A 17,979-nucleotide genomic window follows, 5' to 3' on the forward strand; every position below is an offset into this window, starting at 1 on the left:
CTTAGGAGCCAGTATCTTGAGGACGTGGTTTGATAGCCCTTGTTCTGTAGGTTACTTTGTATATGGTACTTAATGCATTTTTGCATTAAGGTCAGATCTACTATTGCACTAAAGGTAGGAAACATGAAATGAGGGTTCTTAAAGCCTCATAGTCTATAATGAAATTATAAATTTCCTTTGGAAATGGAATTCCTTGGATATGATGCTGAGCAGCTTGCCATCAAATAGCTGATTTCAAACACTCAAAGGAGTATAGAATTAATTGAATTATAGGCCTCGGACCTTGAGAGCCTTAGAAGGACAAAATTAGAGAGTTCAGAGATTAAGTAATTTAACCTTCCTTGATTGGCCAAATTCTAGCCTTCTCCAGTGACTGGGAACTCCACTGCCTGACATGTGAAGATGCATAAAATATGAGGTAAAAACAAACCCACAGAATTGCATATATAATATCTCAACTATATTTTGGCAATACATACAAATAAATTATTAAAAAATATTAATAGTTGTTGCCTCTGGGTGGTGGGATCATGGGAATTAGTTTTGCTTATTTACACTTTTGTGTTTGTCCGTAATGAATCTTCTTATACAGTGAGTATGTATCACTTTGAAATTATTGGGGCTGGGGGAAATTCTTTACCTTCGAGTAAGATTCTTTGATTTATACCTTTTGGTCCTCAACTTGAGCTCTGAGGGCAACTCAACAAATCCTACTATTCTTCTATATAATCGCTTTTTAAAATAGTTGAAGACAGCTTGAATGTCTTCTTGCCTTTAAATTTGGTTGTTTGTAGATAGGCAAACAGGAATTTTTTTTTTTTTTAACCTGAGACTGTAAGCCTGAGACCATCAAGATATATTAATTTCTGTGAGAATGGTACTGAGTATTATGTAAATATCTACTACTTTTCCCCTTTCTTCTTCCAAAATAAACCATCAAAGCCAAACAAATTTATCGCCTCAAACTTGGTGTTTTTATTGAATTCAACATTTTCTGAAAATTGGACTTGACAGAATCAATTTGAGTAATCTCAAAGTGTACTTGAGGTGTTTGGTAAATTTAAGTTCTTGGTTTAAGGGAAGGTCAGGACAGAGAGGGAAACTCCAGGAAAGGATGGAAGCATTGAGCAAGGTAGGGGGTTGTGTAGAGTTTTGGGTCCTTTAATGGAGAAATAGTGATTTTATGCTTTAGAAGAGGAGGTGGTGATCAGATTTCCTTGCCTTCTTATACTCTGCTATTGACCGTATTTAGAGTCATTATATTAGTGGAATTTTGCCCTTTCAAATGCTGAAACGATGACATTACTCCAAAACTATTCAGCACAGACGCAGTACCACTGCACTTCAGTGCATGAGTAACCAATATGCAATAGAAAGTTCTAAAAAAAGCTTGAAAAAATATCTTTCTGCCCTTGAATTCCTGATAATGTCTCAAGGTTACCTATCAAGATTACCTCATTGTATAATCTTAATCTGGTATATGTGGTGAAAGAGTTTCTCTGGAAAACTCAAAGTACTTTGAAAACTCAAAAGTTTTCAAAGTACTTTCTGTCTGAATTCTTTTTCCAACTAAGCTTTGAAACTCCTAAATTAATAGTAGTTTTAGGAGTAAGTGTTTTCCCGAAATACTTCTCGAGGAACCTGTTTAAGGAATTATATAAAAATTAAAAATACCAGTAAAATATTTTATTAGCTAACGAGTGTAGATTTATTTCAGGCAGAGGCAAATACAGCTATCCATTACCTATTTTTTTAAGTTAATTGTTGCAGAGAATCTGGAAGCTGGTGTTATAAATAGTTTTGTCCCTTCGGCTAAGCAGTAGATTTTAACACTTTGTTGCATCTGAAACAAGACTTATCCTTGTTCTGTTTCTTTGTTTCCAGATGGTCTCCCAGCTTGAAGCCCAAATATCTGAGCTTGTTGAACAGTTGGGAAATGAGTCTGGGTTTCACCAGAGAGCTCTACAGAGAGCCCAGAAAGCAGAAAAGAAGTTGGAGACTCTTCAGGGTCAGCTGACACATCTGGAGGGAGAGCTGGTCTCTGGAGACGTTTTGCGAGACAACTTGAATTTCGAGAAGCAAAAAGTAATAACCTGAGGGCATGTCTGTGGGTGGAAACATCTGCTGCAGTATAAAATTTCACCTGGAAATATTTTGAATTTTGCAGTACTTTGGTAGATTGGTTAAGTTCTGAGTTCTGAGTAAATTTCAAGGAACAGTGGATGTTGTTTTGGTGTTCCTTGCTATTGTTTGGAGCTTCCTTGATTCAAGTTAATTCAATTAAATTCAACAGGTATTTATTGAACGTCTGTTATATATGAGACTCTGAAGGTTTGGGGGGTAAGGTATAACACGCAGTTCTTGACCATAAAACCTCATGATTCAGTAGAGGAGACAGACATTCAAATAGTTTGCTGTACTATAAGGCTATAAGTGTTATAATAGATGTATTGATCAACAGAGTGCTCTAGGAGTCCAGTGAAGGGAGTGATAAATTCTGGATGAGGGGAGGATTTTACAGTGGAGGAGATAATCGAGTTCACCTTCGAAGGATAAGTAGGGTTTTAGTGGAGAGAAAGAGCAGATACTGTAGGGGAGACAGTTTGAACAAAAGCATGAAAGTTGCAAGTGCATAGTATATTCAGAGAGCGCAGAGTAGCTGTTGCCATGTGGCTGGAACGTGGCATTCTTGGCGAGGCTCTGACAGGCGAGCAGATTGGAATGGCTTGGATTATGAAGATTGAGTTCTCTTTATTCTGTAGACTATGACGTGTAATAAGTGACTTCTGAACATCACAGTATTTTAGAAAGATCTCATCACTGTGGAGCTGGGATTGCAGTGTGGAGAGACTCAGAAACGATAGTGGCGACAAGGAAGGTAGAGTGAGAAGAGATGGGGTCTAAGCTTAAGATTTGACCCTGGGAAGACCATTGGTGACATCTGAGTGGCAGTTTTGGTAGAGCGGTGGAGAATAGGAGGGGTGACTAGGAAGAGAAGGGCTAGAGACTTATACGACTACCAAGGCTGGTGACCAAAGAGAAAAGAGGCATGAAGCCAAAGCTATGAACAGGATCAGAGCAAGGTTTTATCGGACAGAATGGCAAGGTACATGTTTGTACCTTGTCACGGGCATCTGTAGGGGAAGAAAAAGAGACAGATGGGCTCAAGAGCATAGGTGCAGAGTTTGGCATGAAAAATACTCTTCAGCTGAAAAATCTGTACTCTGGACACTCATTCATTTTCATCCTCTGTACTTAAAAAAGTGAGGACGCATCACGCCTGTGTTGAGGGTTGGATATGCAAAGATGCCTAAGAGCTGTCTGTGGGAAATCCTAGTGTCATGGATGAGATGGACAAATCAGGGCACAATGAGTACAGTTAGTGCTACAATCGAGATAGGTATACAATGCGACAGGAATTCAGATAAAGGAACTTCTTCCCTATTTCTGTGTGTGAGGAAATGAGCCATATTCACACAAGCGGTCACATGTGAGAGGGGCCTGAAAGAATGAGTAGGAACTTGGCAGGCAGAAGCGGTGGGGAAGGAATTTGAGGCAGAGGGGACAGCAGGAAGGATGAAGAAACAGAGGGTGACAGGGAGACTGGAACGTGATGCTTGCCGAGGCAGAGGCAGGAGGCAGCTCTCAAGGTGGCAGGAATAACTGAGGTAGGGCAGGCTGATTACGTGAGGCTTTATCCTGTGGGTAATGGAAAGCCACAGGAGGGTTCTGACTCAAAGAAAGGTTTTTCTGCAGGCAGAGTGGCTCTGAGAGTCTAGAGGCAATCCATATTGCACATTGCTGGTCTCTCTGAGAAAATGTTCTCCTTACCTTCTTCTAGAAATAACTATCCCTTCAAGACTCAGCTCCAATGCCACTTCCTCTGGAAGCCTTTCCTCAGAGGCTTAGTTCTTCACGCAACACGTACCTGGCTCTGTCACGGCACTAATCACCCTTTTTGTATCCATGTCTTAATTTGTCTTTTCCAGTCAACTCAGAACTTCTTGAGGCCCGGGGAAATCATTTTTTCTGGATTTTTCCAGGACTTAGAGCAAGAATCAATAAATATTATTTAAATAATAGAAGAAGCATATCAAAGGCAAGACTTTTAGGTAGATCGTTGTCTCTTCCCGCCTTCACTAGGATGACTCATTAATTTTAATTGAGGTTATGCCAAAACAGCTTTCAGTCATGCAATCAAGTTGTGTAAACTGATTCTGCCCATGGTGAATCTCTCGTAGATAACTGCCTATAAAATAGTCATAGTTGCCTTACTGCCTAGTAAGGCTAGTAGGTATGTAAGATTGAAAAGCAAAGGTGTATAGAGATTAAATTTAAATACAGGTAATTGAGGTAAATTTAAATAGTAGGCATGTAAGATTGAAAAGCAAAGGTGTATAGAGATTAAATTTAAATACAGGTAATTGAGGTTTATACGACATAGAATATATTCATGCTACACTGTGATTCAAATGAACAAAATGTACAGGAATCCTGTCAGCAACGTTAACTTTCTGAGGCTTGGCCAAGATCCTTGAAAAGGCACTTTCTCTGTGGGGTCTTGGCTCAGTCCTGCCTTAATCCCCTTTGGCCTGCTGTAGATCCTTGAATACTGAGTGGATGGGTCACGTGTAGAAATAGAAAGAGAGGCTTTTATACCTTCGCATGAAAGGTACCGACTCTATTTTATTTAAAATACAAACAGTAGCAGTTATTTCACTTTCATCTGCATAGATTAGAAATGAAATAGTCCATGAGGGGGGCTGACCCAACATTAAGAAGTGACAAACTGGGGCTTCCCTGGTGGCGCGGTGGTTAAGAATCCGCCTGCCAATGCAGGGGACACAGGTTCAAGCCCTGGTTAGGGAAGATCCCACGTGCTGCAGAGCAACGAGGCCTGTGTGCCACAACTACTGAGCCTGTGCTCTAGAGCCCCCGAGCCACAACTACTGAAGCCTGCGAGCCACAACTACTGAAGCCCGCGTGCCTAGAGCCCGTGCTCTGCAACAAGAGAAGCCACCGCAATGAGAAGCTCACACGCTGCAACGAAGACCCAAGACAGCCAAAAAAAGAAGTGACAAACTGATGATTCAGAGACAAAAACAGCCTGTGGTGGTCCTGTCACACAATACAGCAGCAACGTCTGTAACGGCTGTGACTTACAGGAGAGATGAAGTTTTACGTATGCTTTTCAACAAAATTGGAAAATATACACTTACAAATAATTTCATTCTGATGACTGAAATATGGATAGCTCTGTGCTTTAAGCTGGCGTGCTTTAGTCATCAGGAAATGATACTTTATACTTGTTTAAACATGTAATTGCCTAAAAATGCCAGTTGGATGAGTTATTGCAATGAGAAGGAACTTTCAAAGATAGAACCCAGATCATGAAATTATGTTATAGAAAGCTCATTGATGGATTTATTTATCCATCAAGCACTTAGTAAGGATTAATATCTGGCATGATGAGATAAGCCACAGAAATCAAGTGGAGGAGGATCCTAGGGTAGTTTTGTAACTTTAACCTGTTACAACTCAATTCCCTGATACAGCTCAATTTTAGAATGTTGTTCCTTTAACTTTGATACATTAAAAACTTTTAAAGACATTTTCTTTTTTCTTTTTTTTTTGAGGTACGCGGGCCTCTCACTGCTGTGGCCTCTCCCATTGTGGAGCACAGGCTCCGGACGCGCAGGCTCAGCGGCCATGGCTCATGGGCCCAGCCGCTCCACGGCATGTGGGATCCTCCCGGACCGGGGCACGAACCCGTGTCCCCTGCATCGGCAGGCGGACTCTCAACCACTGCGCCACCAGGGAAGCCCTAAAGACATTTTCTAAAGAATTTTAACTTACAAAAACAAAAATGTTGCCCAAGTTTGTTTGTATGGAGAGCTCTGGTTTCAGCGTGATTTGTAGAAACCAAGAAGTGTAAAATGGCAACCAGCTAATTGGTCAATTTCCACCTTGGAGGCCAGGACCCACTTAGGTGGACAAAATTTCCATGGAAGGTACGTGGATGAGTGGATCGCAGGGGCTGGATTAGCCAGTAGATCCCAGGAGCTGGGAGGGTCATGGTAGCAGCAGCATGTACCCAAAGCAGAGAGATTCAGATGCAGTCAGGAGCGTGCCACATTTGTCAGATGGCAGGGTTAAGAAGAGTGTATAATGTTAGACTGAACATCAAGGCCCCTGACCAGGAGAGTCAAGAGAATTTGGACAAGGAACAGAAAGTGGAGCGGGCAAGGTGGTTCAAGAATTCATCACCAAGCACTGGAGTCAGGGGCTGGGCTCTGTACTGGGTTTAATGAGAACTACCTGTAAGCTTGGGAGAAACACAAGGATTCTGTGAGATCACCTGTTAACTCTACTTTTGTGTCCCATTTTCATTTTTGTTCTTGGGTTTAGTATCTTAAATTTCTGGGTCAGCTTTCAGAGAAGATGAAGTTGGATCAGATGGCTGCTGCACTTGGCTTCGACACGCGTCTGGATGTAGTTTTAGCTCGCACAGAGCAGCTGGTCCGCCTCGAGAGCAGCACAGTCATTGAAAACAAGACGGTCGCCTACAGTTTACAGAGAAAGGTAGGGGATATTGCTGGTGTTGAGAGAGGGAAATTCTGAGAAACTTAAATCTTGAAAAATAATTTATTTCCACCATATTTGCCAGTGTGGCTAGGAAACATATTATACAAATATGTATTTAGAAGCTGAGTCTCTGTTTCAAGTCTGAAGGGAAAGTAAGTGTATCATCTAAGGTTATGTTTGACTGTGAATAGCTTAAACAAGTAGAAGGGGTTTTTTTGGGTATTTTTTTCCCTCACATCCATTTCTGGAGGTAAGCAGCTTAGAGTGAGTTGGCAGCTCTACTCTGTAAAGTTTCCAAGGACCCAGGCTCCTTTCAGCTCAGTAATTGCCCATCCCTAGCAGGGTCCTTATTGTCATGGTTCACAGTGGTGCCTAGAACCATTATATCTGTGTTCCGGGCAGAAGGTTAAAAAAGAAAGGGATGAAGAAGAGGGATGCAAAAGAACATGCATGAGCTGTCTTTTAAAGGAGGCTCCCAGAGTTTTCTATGTGAACTTGTGTTTATATCCCACAGCTAGAATGTGTTCTGATGGCTAAACCTAGCTGCAAGGGAGGCTGGGAACTGTAGCCTTTACTCTGGGTAGCCATTTGTCTAGCTGAAGAAGTCACTGTTTCTATGACTATGGGAGAAGAGGAGAGCTGGACAACATCTAGCAGTCTCACCTTTATATAAGCTCTCTTGCACTAGAAAGTAGAGAGGAGAAGAGTTTACTTTCCACTCACTCAAAGGAAGACTTAGAAACAGTTTAGACTACATAAATGAATGGATGAAACATAAAAACATAATTATTATGTAATTATTGGCATTGGGGAAAGAAATAGGAAAACACAGATGTGTCCTTAGAATAGTTCTTAGGAGAAAATTCTATGGTAGAATTATCGTGTATAGGCTGCTTAATGAGTCACATCTGGGTTCTCAATTTGGTTCAACCAAGCTGTGTGACATTGGGCAAATTATATACTTCTCTGTGTTTCCTCGTATTTAAGATGGGGATGATGCCTACCTCATGAGGTTGTTAATAAATAGCATTTTTGTACTGTTGGTTCATAGAAGATGCTCTATTCATATTTGACCTCTTCTCCATTTACTGTATCTTAAGGAATATTTTATAAAAGAAAGCAGACAACCCCTAGTACCATCAGAGACATTAAACTGAGCTACAATTCTTTCTGAAGTTCTCAGATAATTGATTTTTCCTCAATATCCAATATTATTCCTTCTTAAGTATTATATAATTATTAAAATGACTAGCATACAGAACTTACCATGGTAAATTTGCAGTAGAGTGAAATTTGACATGAAGAAGCTCAGGAAAGGGAGTTTAGTTAGAGAAATACTAAAAGCGCCTTGTTAAAAAAGGATGTGGGCATGGACATTGCTGTCACTGTTAGACAATATATTTAAGCCCTCATTTCAGTAAGCCCTTCACACCTTCAAATACTTTACTAATGCAGAATATATAATTAGGGAAAATGGGATGGTCTTTAGCTCTAACATTCTATAATTCTACACGATTCCAATTCCCAGTGTTTGTAAGAGATGAAAGAGGTTCCTGTACTTAATATTCTACTCACTAATTGTGACATATGAAGCCCAGGAGGATTTTTTTCTCCTCATAGAGTCCATAATCTTTTTCTAAAAACCATTACAATTTCTTTCATCAAGTTTGACCGTCGATGCTAAGTGCTATTTGCAGACCCTCTTCAGCCTGGTTTGTGGATGGTATAAGGTCTGGCGTATAGTAAAGACACTAATGAAGCAATGCCTTCTTGAAGTCCCTTCTATTTCTAAGATTTTCAATATATAAACAAAGCTTTCCTCAAAATCTCCTTCATATAGCTTACTTTAAAAATATATCAACTCCCACGTTTGGTGCCACTCAACCTGGTTCTAAGTGATTGAAAGTAGTCGCACTGGGTTTTCGGTACTAATTTACACTTTGTCTTCTTTCAGAAAAGACCAGTAGCAGTATAGTTGCCGTGGGGTGTTGGAGAGGATTTTGTCTGTCTTATTATGTTCTGCTCTTGATAAGCCCATTTTAGTAGTTTTAAAAGTAATTTTACATTTTTATTATGATGCACATAATGTTGGAGGGAATCAGACATTGAAAGCCTACTCCTTTGTGCATTTTCTGTGGCTCTTTTTGTCTCATACTTTGCAGCTCCCAAATTAATGCTTGGAAAAATAGGGATAGAAAAATGCAATCAGGAAAATCTGATGGTTTACAAATTAGTCTTATTGACGTGTAGATAAAGATCAACATTATCTGAGTAATTCATTTATATTTACTGACTATTCAATGATTATTAAAAAAAAAATCCCTGTTTGTATTAAACCAGCTAAAGACTCAGAAAGAAAGACTGGAGAGCAAAGAGCTGCACATGAACCTCCTCTGGCAAAAAGTAGCCCAGCTGGAGGAGGAGAAGCAGGTGCATTTGGCGTCGGCCGTGGAGGGGGACGAGGGCAATGTCACCATCAGGAAGTTGCAGAAGAAGGTGGAGAGGCTGCAGAAGGAGCTGAGCGTGTGTCGAGAATCGAACACTGACCTCAAAGCCAAACTGGCTGACACCAGTGAGCTTCAGGCAAGTGCTCAGCTGCATTTCCTTGTCACTGTCTGTGTGTGTTTCCATAAAAGTTTATGCAAAAGCGTGACAGCCTTAAAAGAGACACACCAGGAAAAAAAAGCTGAAAATCTCCTCTGATTTTCTAGAGTTGTGAGAAAAATGCAAATATTCCACAGATCAGCAGAGTCGATCAATTTCGTGTCTCTTCAGTATTTGAATTGAAGCCATAGTTGCTGGGTGAAAAGTCAGTCAAAAAGGGGTGAAAAGTCAGTCGAAAAGTCAGTCAAAGGGGTGATGTGATGTACAGAAAATAAAAGCATTTCTTCAAAGTGTGGGTGACTATCATGGTAGGGATCATGTAGGGATTTCTCACATAGGAATTTGCTTAGAGAAAATGAGACAATGAACAGAAGTGTTCACTGACAAGACAGGTGTGGGTTGTGCTGTGCGATGTGTCACACCAAATGGTGAAGAGGGCAGACAGGTTGGGGTGGTGTGATTCCTGGATTTGGGGTGTTCGGCTTCTAATGAATACAGAGAAGAACGAAATTAGAACTTGGGATTTAATAAAAATATTTCAATATCACGTATGTGTGCCGCTGGCCATAATACCTAACTTCATGTACGCACGTCACCCCTGGCACATACCCGTGTCGTGGAAGTGGGCAACGATGATGTCCTTGCTCTTTGCAGACACGGGCTCTGAAATGGACTTTTGGAATGTTTCTGAATCTGGACACAGACCAGTTGGGAAAAGGAATCTGGAATGAAGCCAGCCCTTGGATCTGTGTAGCAGGACAATATTTTAGGGCATATTTCCCACTCTATTCTCCCTTCTGAGTCATTAGCTTTTTTCCCCCTGAAGCCCTTTTGGCATCAGGAGGAGGCCACTAGGTAAAGGCTTATTTCCCTAGAGAAGGGGAGGGCAGACTCCACCCAGGGGAGTGGACATACTTGAATGTAAAGGAAGGGGGAGGCTAGGGAAAGCATCTGATAGGGTGCCTGGGGGGGGAGAAAATATCAGAAGTAAGTATCCTGGACACCCGTCTCATACCTTGAGACTGACCTTTGGGGGGTGTGTCTGGTGGGTCAGGGAGCACTGATGTGCCCTGGAGTCAGCACACAGTTGCTCCCTCCCTGGCTGGCAGGGGCTGCAGGCGCAGGGGGCCTAGATCGCACCCATGCCCCGGGGCCTGAAGTTCCATTTGCGCTCTTGCGGCATACGGAAGGTCGCTAAAGATGTGCTCAAGAGAGCACACTGTGGGAGCAGGTGGCGGTGGCCCACTCAAGTAAGGGACACAGTGACTCGCCATCAGAGGTTCCCAGGCAGATGCGCTAAGCCATGATCCCGGCTAAGTGTAGTGAGAGTAGCCATAGGAGGCCTGGGCCGAGACAACCCTGTCAACTAGAAGTGGTGCTGCGGTGAGAGGAGCCCACGCTTCGTGTAGCAGAGAGCGGAAGCGGGAAGAGAGCGGAAGCGGGAAGAGAGCGGAAGCAGGAAGAGAGCAGAAGCATTCTGTATACAGAATGCTTCTAGGAGATACAGGATGGGGTATTATATGATGTTCAATCCTGAAGTAAAAAATGGGTTCCCTTTAGTTTTTCTTTCAATTCTTTCACCATGAAGGAGAAAATCTTAGAGGTTACTATGTCCTAGAACACTTGCTGGTCTACATTTTAAACAAAGAATAAGCCTTATGCTCAGTGCTGAGTACCAGCAATAGTACCTACAAATACCGTTTTGTTTTATTGTTAATACAGTGTTTGTTTTATTGTTATCTCCCATTTGTGGCACATTCTGTTGAAATCATATAAAATTCCCTTTAAAATCATTAAATTCCTTTAAGTTAAAAAGGTGGTTAAGTTAAAGAAGAAAATGGATCACATAGGTGACATGTGGACAGGTAAACATTGTGGAGGTAGAATGGGAATAACTGAAATATAGACAGATTGGAGAAGAGAATGAAAATGAGTGATAATTAAATGCAATAAGCAGGTGGATAGAAACGCTGATTGGCTGCTGCTAACACCGTGATAATTTCCGGGGTTTGGAGCACTGGCAGAAGAAACTGGGTAGCGGACAGGGGACAGGGCCAGCTCACACAGGGCCTCGTGTGTCACGCGAGGATGCTTGGACTTTTCATCTGGGTCCTGGAGAGCCGCTGGGGAATTTCAAGAAGATGAGTGAAATTGTCAGGAAAGAGACTAAAAAGAAACAGAGATATGAGGAGAGCAAAGGGACTCCAGAATAAGGCTGTGAGCAACAGCATCAAGGGCAGCCGTGAGATGAAGACTGAATGACGATTTGCTACACTTGGCCTTGGGACATCTAAGGCTTGAGCGTGTATAATAGCAGATCATGGTGGTAGTGAGTGAAGGCTCTGACAAAAAGCCAAGTTTCAGTAGGCTGAGAAATGACAGAGAAGTAGAAACAAAGATGGCGGCCTAGTCTTCTGGAATACATGGATGAAAAGGGAAGGAGAGACAGGAAAGTAAATAAAGTTGGCTTGTGTGTTTAATTTGTTGTTTTATTTTGCATAAAGAGATGCACATATTTCTACAGGTAAGGTATAGAAGAGACTGGATTTGACTGACTCAGCAATCACTCAGCCCCTAAACATTTAAGTAGAGTGCAAAGTCTGCCTGCCAGTAAGGAACAGAGATCTCTATAACTTACTAATACAGTAAATGACACCAATGCTAACTAATACAGTAAATGCTAACTTCATGAATTTATAAGATTTCAACTACAAAACAGCTTTTTATTGTTTTACTTGAGACATATTAGTATTCAAGACAGACTGATGGTATCAATTCTCCATCTTTGTACATCACCTATGCTTGTCCCTGTGTTAATTTTACTATCCATAAAGCAGTATTTCTGACGTTAGCAAAAATGGCCTTCTTGGGTTCGTTTCCTAGGGCTGCTGTAACCTAGTACCACGAATAGAGTGGCTTAATACAACAGAAATTGATTCTCTCACAATTCTGGAGTCCAGAAGTCTGAAATCAAGGTGTTGCTAGGGTTGGTTCTTTTTGGAGCATCTGAGGGGAACCATTCCATGCCTTTCTCCTGGCTTCCGGTTGCTGCCTACAACCCTTGGCATACCGCTGCAGAATTCTGATCTCTGTCTCCATTGTCACCTTTCCTTCTGTATGTCTCTCCTTTTCTGTATCTTATATGAATACTCATTATTGGATCTGGGGCCCACCCTAATCCAGGATGATCTCACCTTGAGCTTCTTACCTTTTTTAAAAAAATTTACTTAATTAATTTATTTTTGGCTGCATTGGGTCTTCGTTGCTGTGCGCGGGTTTTCTCTAGTTGCAGCGAGTGGGGGCTATTCTTGGTTGCGGTGCGCGGGCTTCTCATTGCGGTGGCTTCTCTCGTCGTGGAGCACAGGCTCTAGGCACACGGGCTTCAGTAGTTGTGGCTTGCGGGCTCAGTAGCTATGGCTTGCGGGCTCTAGAGCGCAGGCTCAGTAGTTGTGGCGCACGGGCTTAGTTTCTCCACGGCACGTGGGATCTTCCTGGACCAGGGCTCGAACCCATGTCGCCTGCATTGGCAGGAAGATTCTTAACCACTGCATCACAAGGGAAGCCCCAAGCTTCTTATCTTAATTACACCTGCAAATTGCAAATAAGACTACATTCCGAGGTTCTGGGTGGACATGTCTTTTGTGGGGTTGGGGGGGGCACTCTTACTAAATTAGTCATTAATTTCACCATTGAGAGAGGGTTGATACAAAGTAATAATTTGGACACATTTCTATGTGTTTCGTTTAAAAAACTGAGATATAATTCACATGCTATAAAATTCACTTTTTTTTTTTGGCTGTGCCGCGTGGCTTGCAGGATCTCAGTTCCACAACCCGGGATTGAACCCAGGCCATGGCAGTGAAAGCCCGGAATCCTAACCACGAGGCCACCAGGGAACTCCCAAAATTCACTCTTTTAAAGTACAAAATTGAGTAGTTTTTAATATATTGACAAGGTTGTGCAGCTGTCACCATTCCCTAATTCTGGAACATGTCCATCATCCCCTCACCTCCCAAAACTAAAACAAAAACCTTCATATGCATCCTTTCCCCAAACTCCATAAACCAGTAATCTACTTTCTGTTTCTAGGGATCTGCCCAAAGCAACGCTGGTTGCTTTGTAGCCGGCATGGGTTATGAATAGGTTCAGCTGAGTAGACTGAAACACACAATAACAGTGGCTTGGTCAGGAAAGATGTTTACGTCTTTCTCACTGCAAGGAAGCATGGACGTAGTCGTTCCACGTTTAGTAGGATAGCTTCATGTTCATCACTGATCCTGGCTTGTTCTCTCTTTCTGCTTCACCATCCAGCAATAACTTTCCTCCTCAATGCCACCTCTTAGTGCAAGCTAGCTGCTGGCCTCATTCCAGGCACCAGGCCGAAGGAAAGGTGGAAGGACATCCTGTATGCCACTTTCCAGGAACAATACAACACTTCTTAGTCTTCGTTGGCTGTAACTTAGTCCCTGGGGCTCACTTAGATGAAGTCAGCCTAAGAAATGGGTCTTTATTCTGGGAAGTAATAAAAAAAGGAAGAATAGATATTTGGTGGTGAGCTTTCAGCCTGTACCATGTCGCTCAATCTTAGTAGGGAGCTGTGGCCGAAGACTGGTAGTCAGACAACCAAAAACTAGTGGAAAGCCATTAGTATCTTCCTTGTAGTCTCTCAAGGAAACACCCAAAGAAGGTAACATTCTTCAGCCACCAGCAAAGCTCTCTTCTGCTTTCTCACTTTCTTGATAATCTCCCACATAAGGTAGCTGCTTCCCATGCTCCTGCCACACTCCAGAACTTTCTCCAATCTCACCAGTGCGGCCTTTCTTTATATTATTTTCCCCAAACCTACCATCATGAGCTCAGCTCTGATTATGTAGATCCATGGACCTTGAGTTGCCCTGAACTCGCCCCACTTTGAACGTGTACGTCAAGCAGAACCTGTGAGGAAGAACCTCCCTGGTGCTGCGGAGGGGTTTGGGGTGTGCTCAGCCCGCAGAGTGGAGCATCTTCCTTTGATTTGTGCTGTGGTTTCCTCCTAGTGAAATCTCTGTGGTTCTTTGAGGAGGGGCACAGCATCATTGGGTGACCCTCCCCCGCTGCTGTCCCACCCCCTTTAGAGAGCCCTCTTGCAGCGCCTGGCTCCCGCAGGGTCCTATTTTCAGTGCGATCTCCTAAAAACCCTCCAGGTGGAGAATTCACATCCTCTGGCAGATTCAACAGGTCCGATGTTACGTCGAATCACCTTCTCTTTCAGGGTCTTTGGCCCTTATAACACGAGAGAGTTGTTCACCAGATTTGAAACGCTTTCCCTCAAGGAGGCAGATGCCAGATATGTTATTCACTGGAAGGGAAGCAGACTCGGAAGCTGGTCCATCCTCGCTGGGGTCTGAGTGGCACATCAGTCTTGTTTATGACCGTCTCTGTCCCACTGGGAAAAAATTGTGGGCACAGTCTCTCACTGAACTCTGGGCTGGATCTGATAAGCTCCCGTAGTTGGATTAAGAAGCCCATTTGCCTTGGCCCCCTTCCCCCACCCCCAACCCCCCATCCTCCCAGCAGTCTCATTTGCTGGATCTGACGTAGGAGGCTGAGGCTTACTTCCTACCGCTGACTCCCAGTTCGGTCTTGGTGGCTTGGCTTGGAGTCCATTACTTTCTCCCTGACAACAAGAATTCAGGCAGCCCTCAGGACTGTGATAAAGTCTCACATTTTTGAGAAATTCTTGGCTGTAAATTTTTCTCATTAGGACTTGATTTATGTGCTGCTAACTCTCCAAGCTGTGTTCCATCTCCTTTGGTAGATGGCCCACTGTAAATGTTTTTGCAATCTGAGTAGAAAGGCTGAATGGATCTCCTCTTCTGTTAATGTAAGGTTTATAATGCAACATAGCGATCCCAGAAACTTCTTGCTTTGCCCCATGTTTTCTCTGCAGCACTGAGATAGTTGGCATGTGAAGGGAATCTTTATGTTTCAAAGGGAGATAACCTTGTTTTAAAATTGATACTGATTTCACTCATCTAATGTCCCCTATCTGTAAAATATTTGAAAATCTACACAATGTATTATTTAGAGCACTTGTTCATATAATTTATAAATAAATGTACATATATATTCAGAATTTTTTACTGATAGGATGCATTATACATGTACCGATCACTCATGGGAAAGCTCCCTTCTCAGTTTTTTATTTTGAAAAATTTCAAACCTATAGAAGAGTTGCAAGAATAGCATAACAGACATTCTTTTACTTTTCATGTAGATTGTTAACATTTTACTTACTGTTATATTTTGCCTAATGAGAGAGACAGAGAGATACAGAGAGACAGAGAGAGGAACCATTTGAGAGTAAGTTGCAGACATCATGACACTTCATCCCTGAATACTTACCCGCTATATCTTAAGAACAAGAGAATTCTTCTGTGTGACCACAGTGCAGTCGTTACACTCAGGAATCTACACTGAGATAATATTCGAATATACTCGTACTAATATACAGTCCACGTTCAAATACGGGTTTTGATAACTTGGAATCCATGAATGATCTCCAAGGTTGGCCCCTGCAGACCTGCACTTCGTGGGTGCCATTTCCTTGTCTCAAGTGCTTGCCCTACTGGTGCTGGTTCATTGACGAAAAAGCTGACTCCGAATCCCTTCCCCCAGCTGTTGCTGGCATTTTATTTCCTGCATATTTCCCAAGCTACAGCAGTAGTTCTTACACCTTCTGGATTGCGAGCAGCTGTCAGTTTCCCAAGAGATTTCCTCTCTCCTGCATGGAGCCAGTTCAAAAGTTTTGAACTTGTCCAAGAGTGTCTGCCATTGACTTCCTCTCTGCCTGGAAAGGAATTTAATTTCTTAAGAATCTGTGTGTGTGATAGTAGGTACAAACAAGTTTCCAGTTTAGGTATTTGACTCAAGCTTTCTCAGTTTAGTGACATTACCCAGACAGTATAAATCTGATTTTCCATCTTGACATCCCTGTCCCAAGCAGGCACCTTTCCTCCGTATCGTGTCATACTTCCAATCTTAGAATAGCTTCTACCGTTCCTCTGACTTTCCAGAAGTGTTGGAGGACCCTTCAGAGTTTAGGTCAGGTCAGCTTGTGCTCCTTACGCCGTAATTCTGGAGCTCAGTCTCCATGAAGATGAGCTCTGACCCCGAGACTCTGTCAAGATTTTAATCTCTGACAGTAGCCTCCAAATGTAGTCTGGGTAGATTGCAACAATCTCAGAATCCTTCATCAGTAAATAATCAGCAGTCCAGAAACTAAATGCTCATGTTGCTTTATTATTGTTACTCAAAACAAAAAGGAAAAAAGAAAAAGGAGGATTTCATTCATCAAGAGTAGCAATATTTTAAAGCGTCTTTCCCATTGTTTTCTCTCCCTCTTGTTTCCTTGCTGCATGACACCTATATCTCCTCACAAGCCCCTCTTCCATCATCCCAAGTTTCATCCAGAAACACTTCCTGCAGCCTAGTTGACAGAGGCTCTTTCTTCCCACTCCTCTCTCAGCTTTTTATCGGGTAGATCAATTTAGTCTCTCAGGCTTTCTTCTTCCCCAACACTCTCCCCGTGACTCAGACTTGCCCTGGGAACAACAGGCTGGGAGTAGATGCAGTAAGAAAGCGTCTTTCTTTCTTAGGAAAGAAGGGATAAAATGAAAGGGGAAGGGAGAAATCAGCAAACGCTCATTATTTGGTATCTTTTTATTACTTTCAGATGTAACCTTTAAATGATTTTCAACAAAATTAAAACACAAATTTATGCTTTTTCTTTGAGAATATGCCAGTAGGCCTTGTCTGAACTGTTAGGAGGCTCAGAACTAAATTCAGAGCTCTGCTGGTATTGGCGCTTTGTCCATCCCGCGTGTACTTCTTTATTTCAAAGTAATTTCTTTTGATGCATTTAAAGGCTTCTTTGTAAATGTACTTTCCAATAACAATTTTATCAAGATAAATTCACATATAATAAAACTTACCCTTTTAAAAGTGTACAATTCAGTATTTTTAGTATATTCACAGAGTTTTATAAACATCACTGCTATCTAATTTCAGAACATTTTCATTACCTGAAAAAGAAATGGGGAACAGTTACTCCCCATTTTCTACTCCCACCAACCCCTGGCCTTTTCTGGATCTCTCATATAAATGGAATCATATAATAAGTGGTCTTTTGTGACTGAGTTACTTCCCCTAACACAATGTTTTCAAGGTTCATCCACGTTGTAACATGTATCAGTACTACGTTCCTTTTTATTGCTGAGTCATACTCCGCTGCATGGATATGGTATCTACTCGTCCACTGATGGATATGTAGGCTGTCTTCAGTTTTTGGTGATTATGAATAGTGCTGCTACGAACATTCTTGTGAAGGTTTTGTGTGGACGTAAGTTTTTAGTTCTCTTGCATATATGCACCTTGGAGTGGAATTGCTGGGTCATAAGTCAACTCTATGTTTACAATTTGAAAACTGGCCAACTGTTATTCACAGCAGTCACACCATTTTGCATTTTACCAGCAGTACAGGAGCGTTCCAGTTTCCCCACTTCTTCACCAACACTTGTTACTACCTATCTTTGTAAGTGGATAAGTGGTACCTCATTCATGTTTATTTTGAATGGTCAGTTAAAAAACTTTGTGCCTAATTATGCAAAACGACCTCCAATTCTTTTTTTAAAAAAATTGTGGTACGATATACAGAACATAAAATTTTACCATTTTTAACCATTTTCACATGTACAATTCAGTGACATTAAGCACATTCACACTGTTGTGCAACCATCACCACTGTCCATT

At 42.0% G+C, this 17,979-nt stretch overlaps 1 protein-coding gene across 1 annotated transcript in view; it reads left to right on the forward strand.

Moving 5' to 3' along the window:
* Positions 1 to 17,979, forward strand: part of CCDC170 (coiled-coil domain containing 170) — an 86,569-nt gene that overhangs the window by 62,598 nt on the left and 5,992 nt on the right. Inside the window, 3 exon segments of the mRNA XM_079939130.1 lie at positions 1,885 to 2,085; positions 6,409 to 6,582; positions 8,926 to 9,168. Coding sequence (XP_079795256.1) covers positions 1,885 to 2,085; positions 6,409 to 6,582; positions 8,926 to 9,168 — 618 coding nt within the window.

The sequence above is a fragment of the Stenella coeruleoalba genome (assembly GCF_951394435.1).
Source record: "Stenella coeruleoalba genome assembly, chromosome: 12".
Taxonomy (NCBI): domain Eukaryota; kingdom Metazoa; phylum Chordata; class Mammalia; order Artiodactyla; family Delphinidae; genus Stenella; species Stenella coeruleoalba.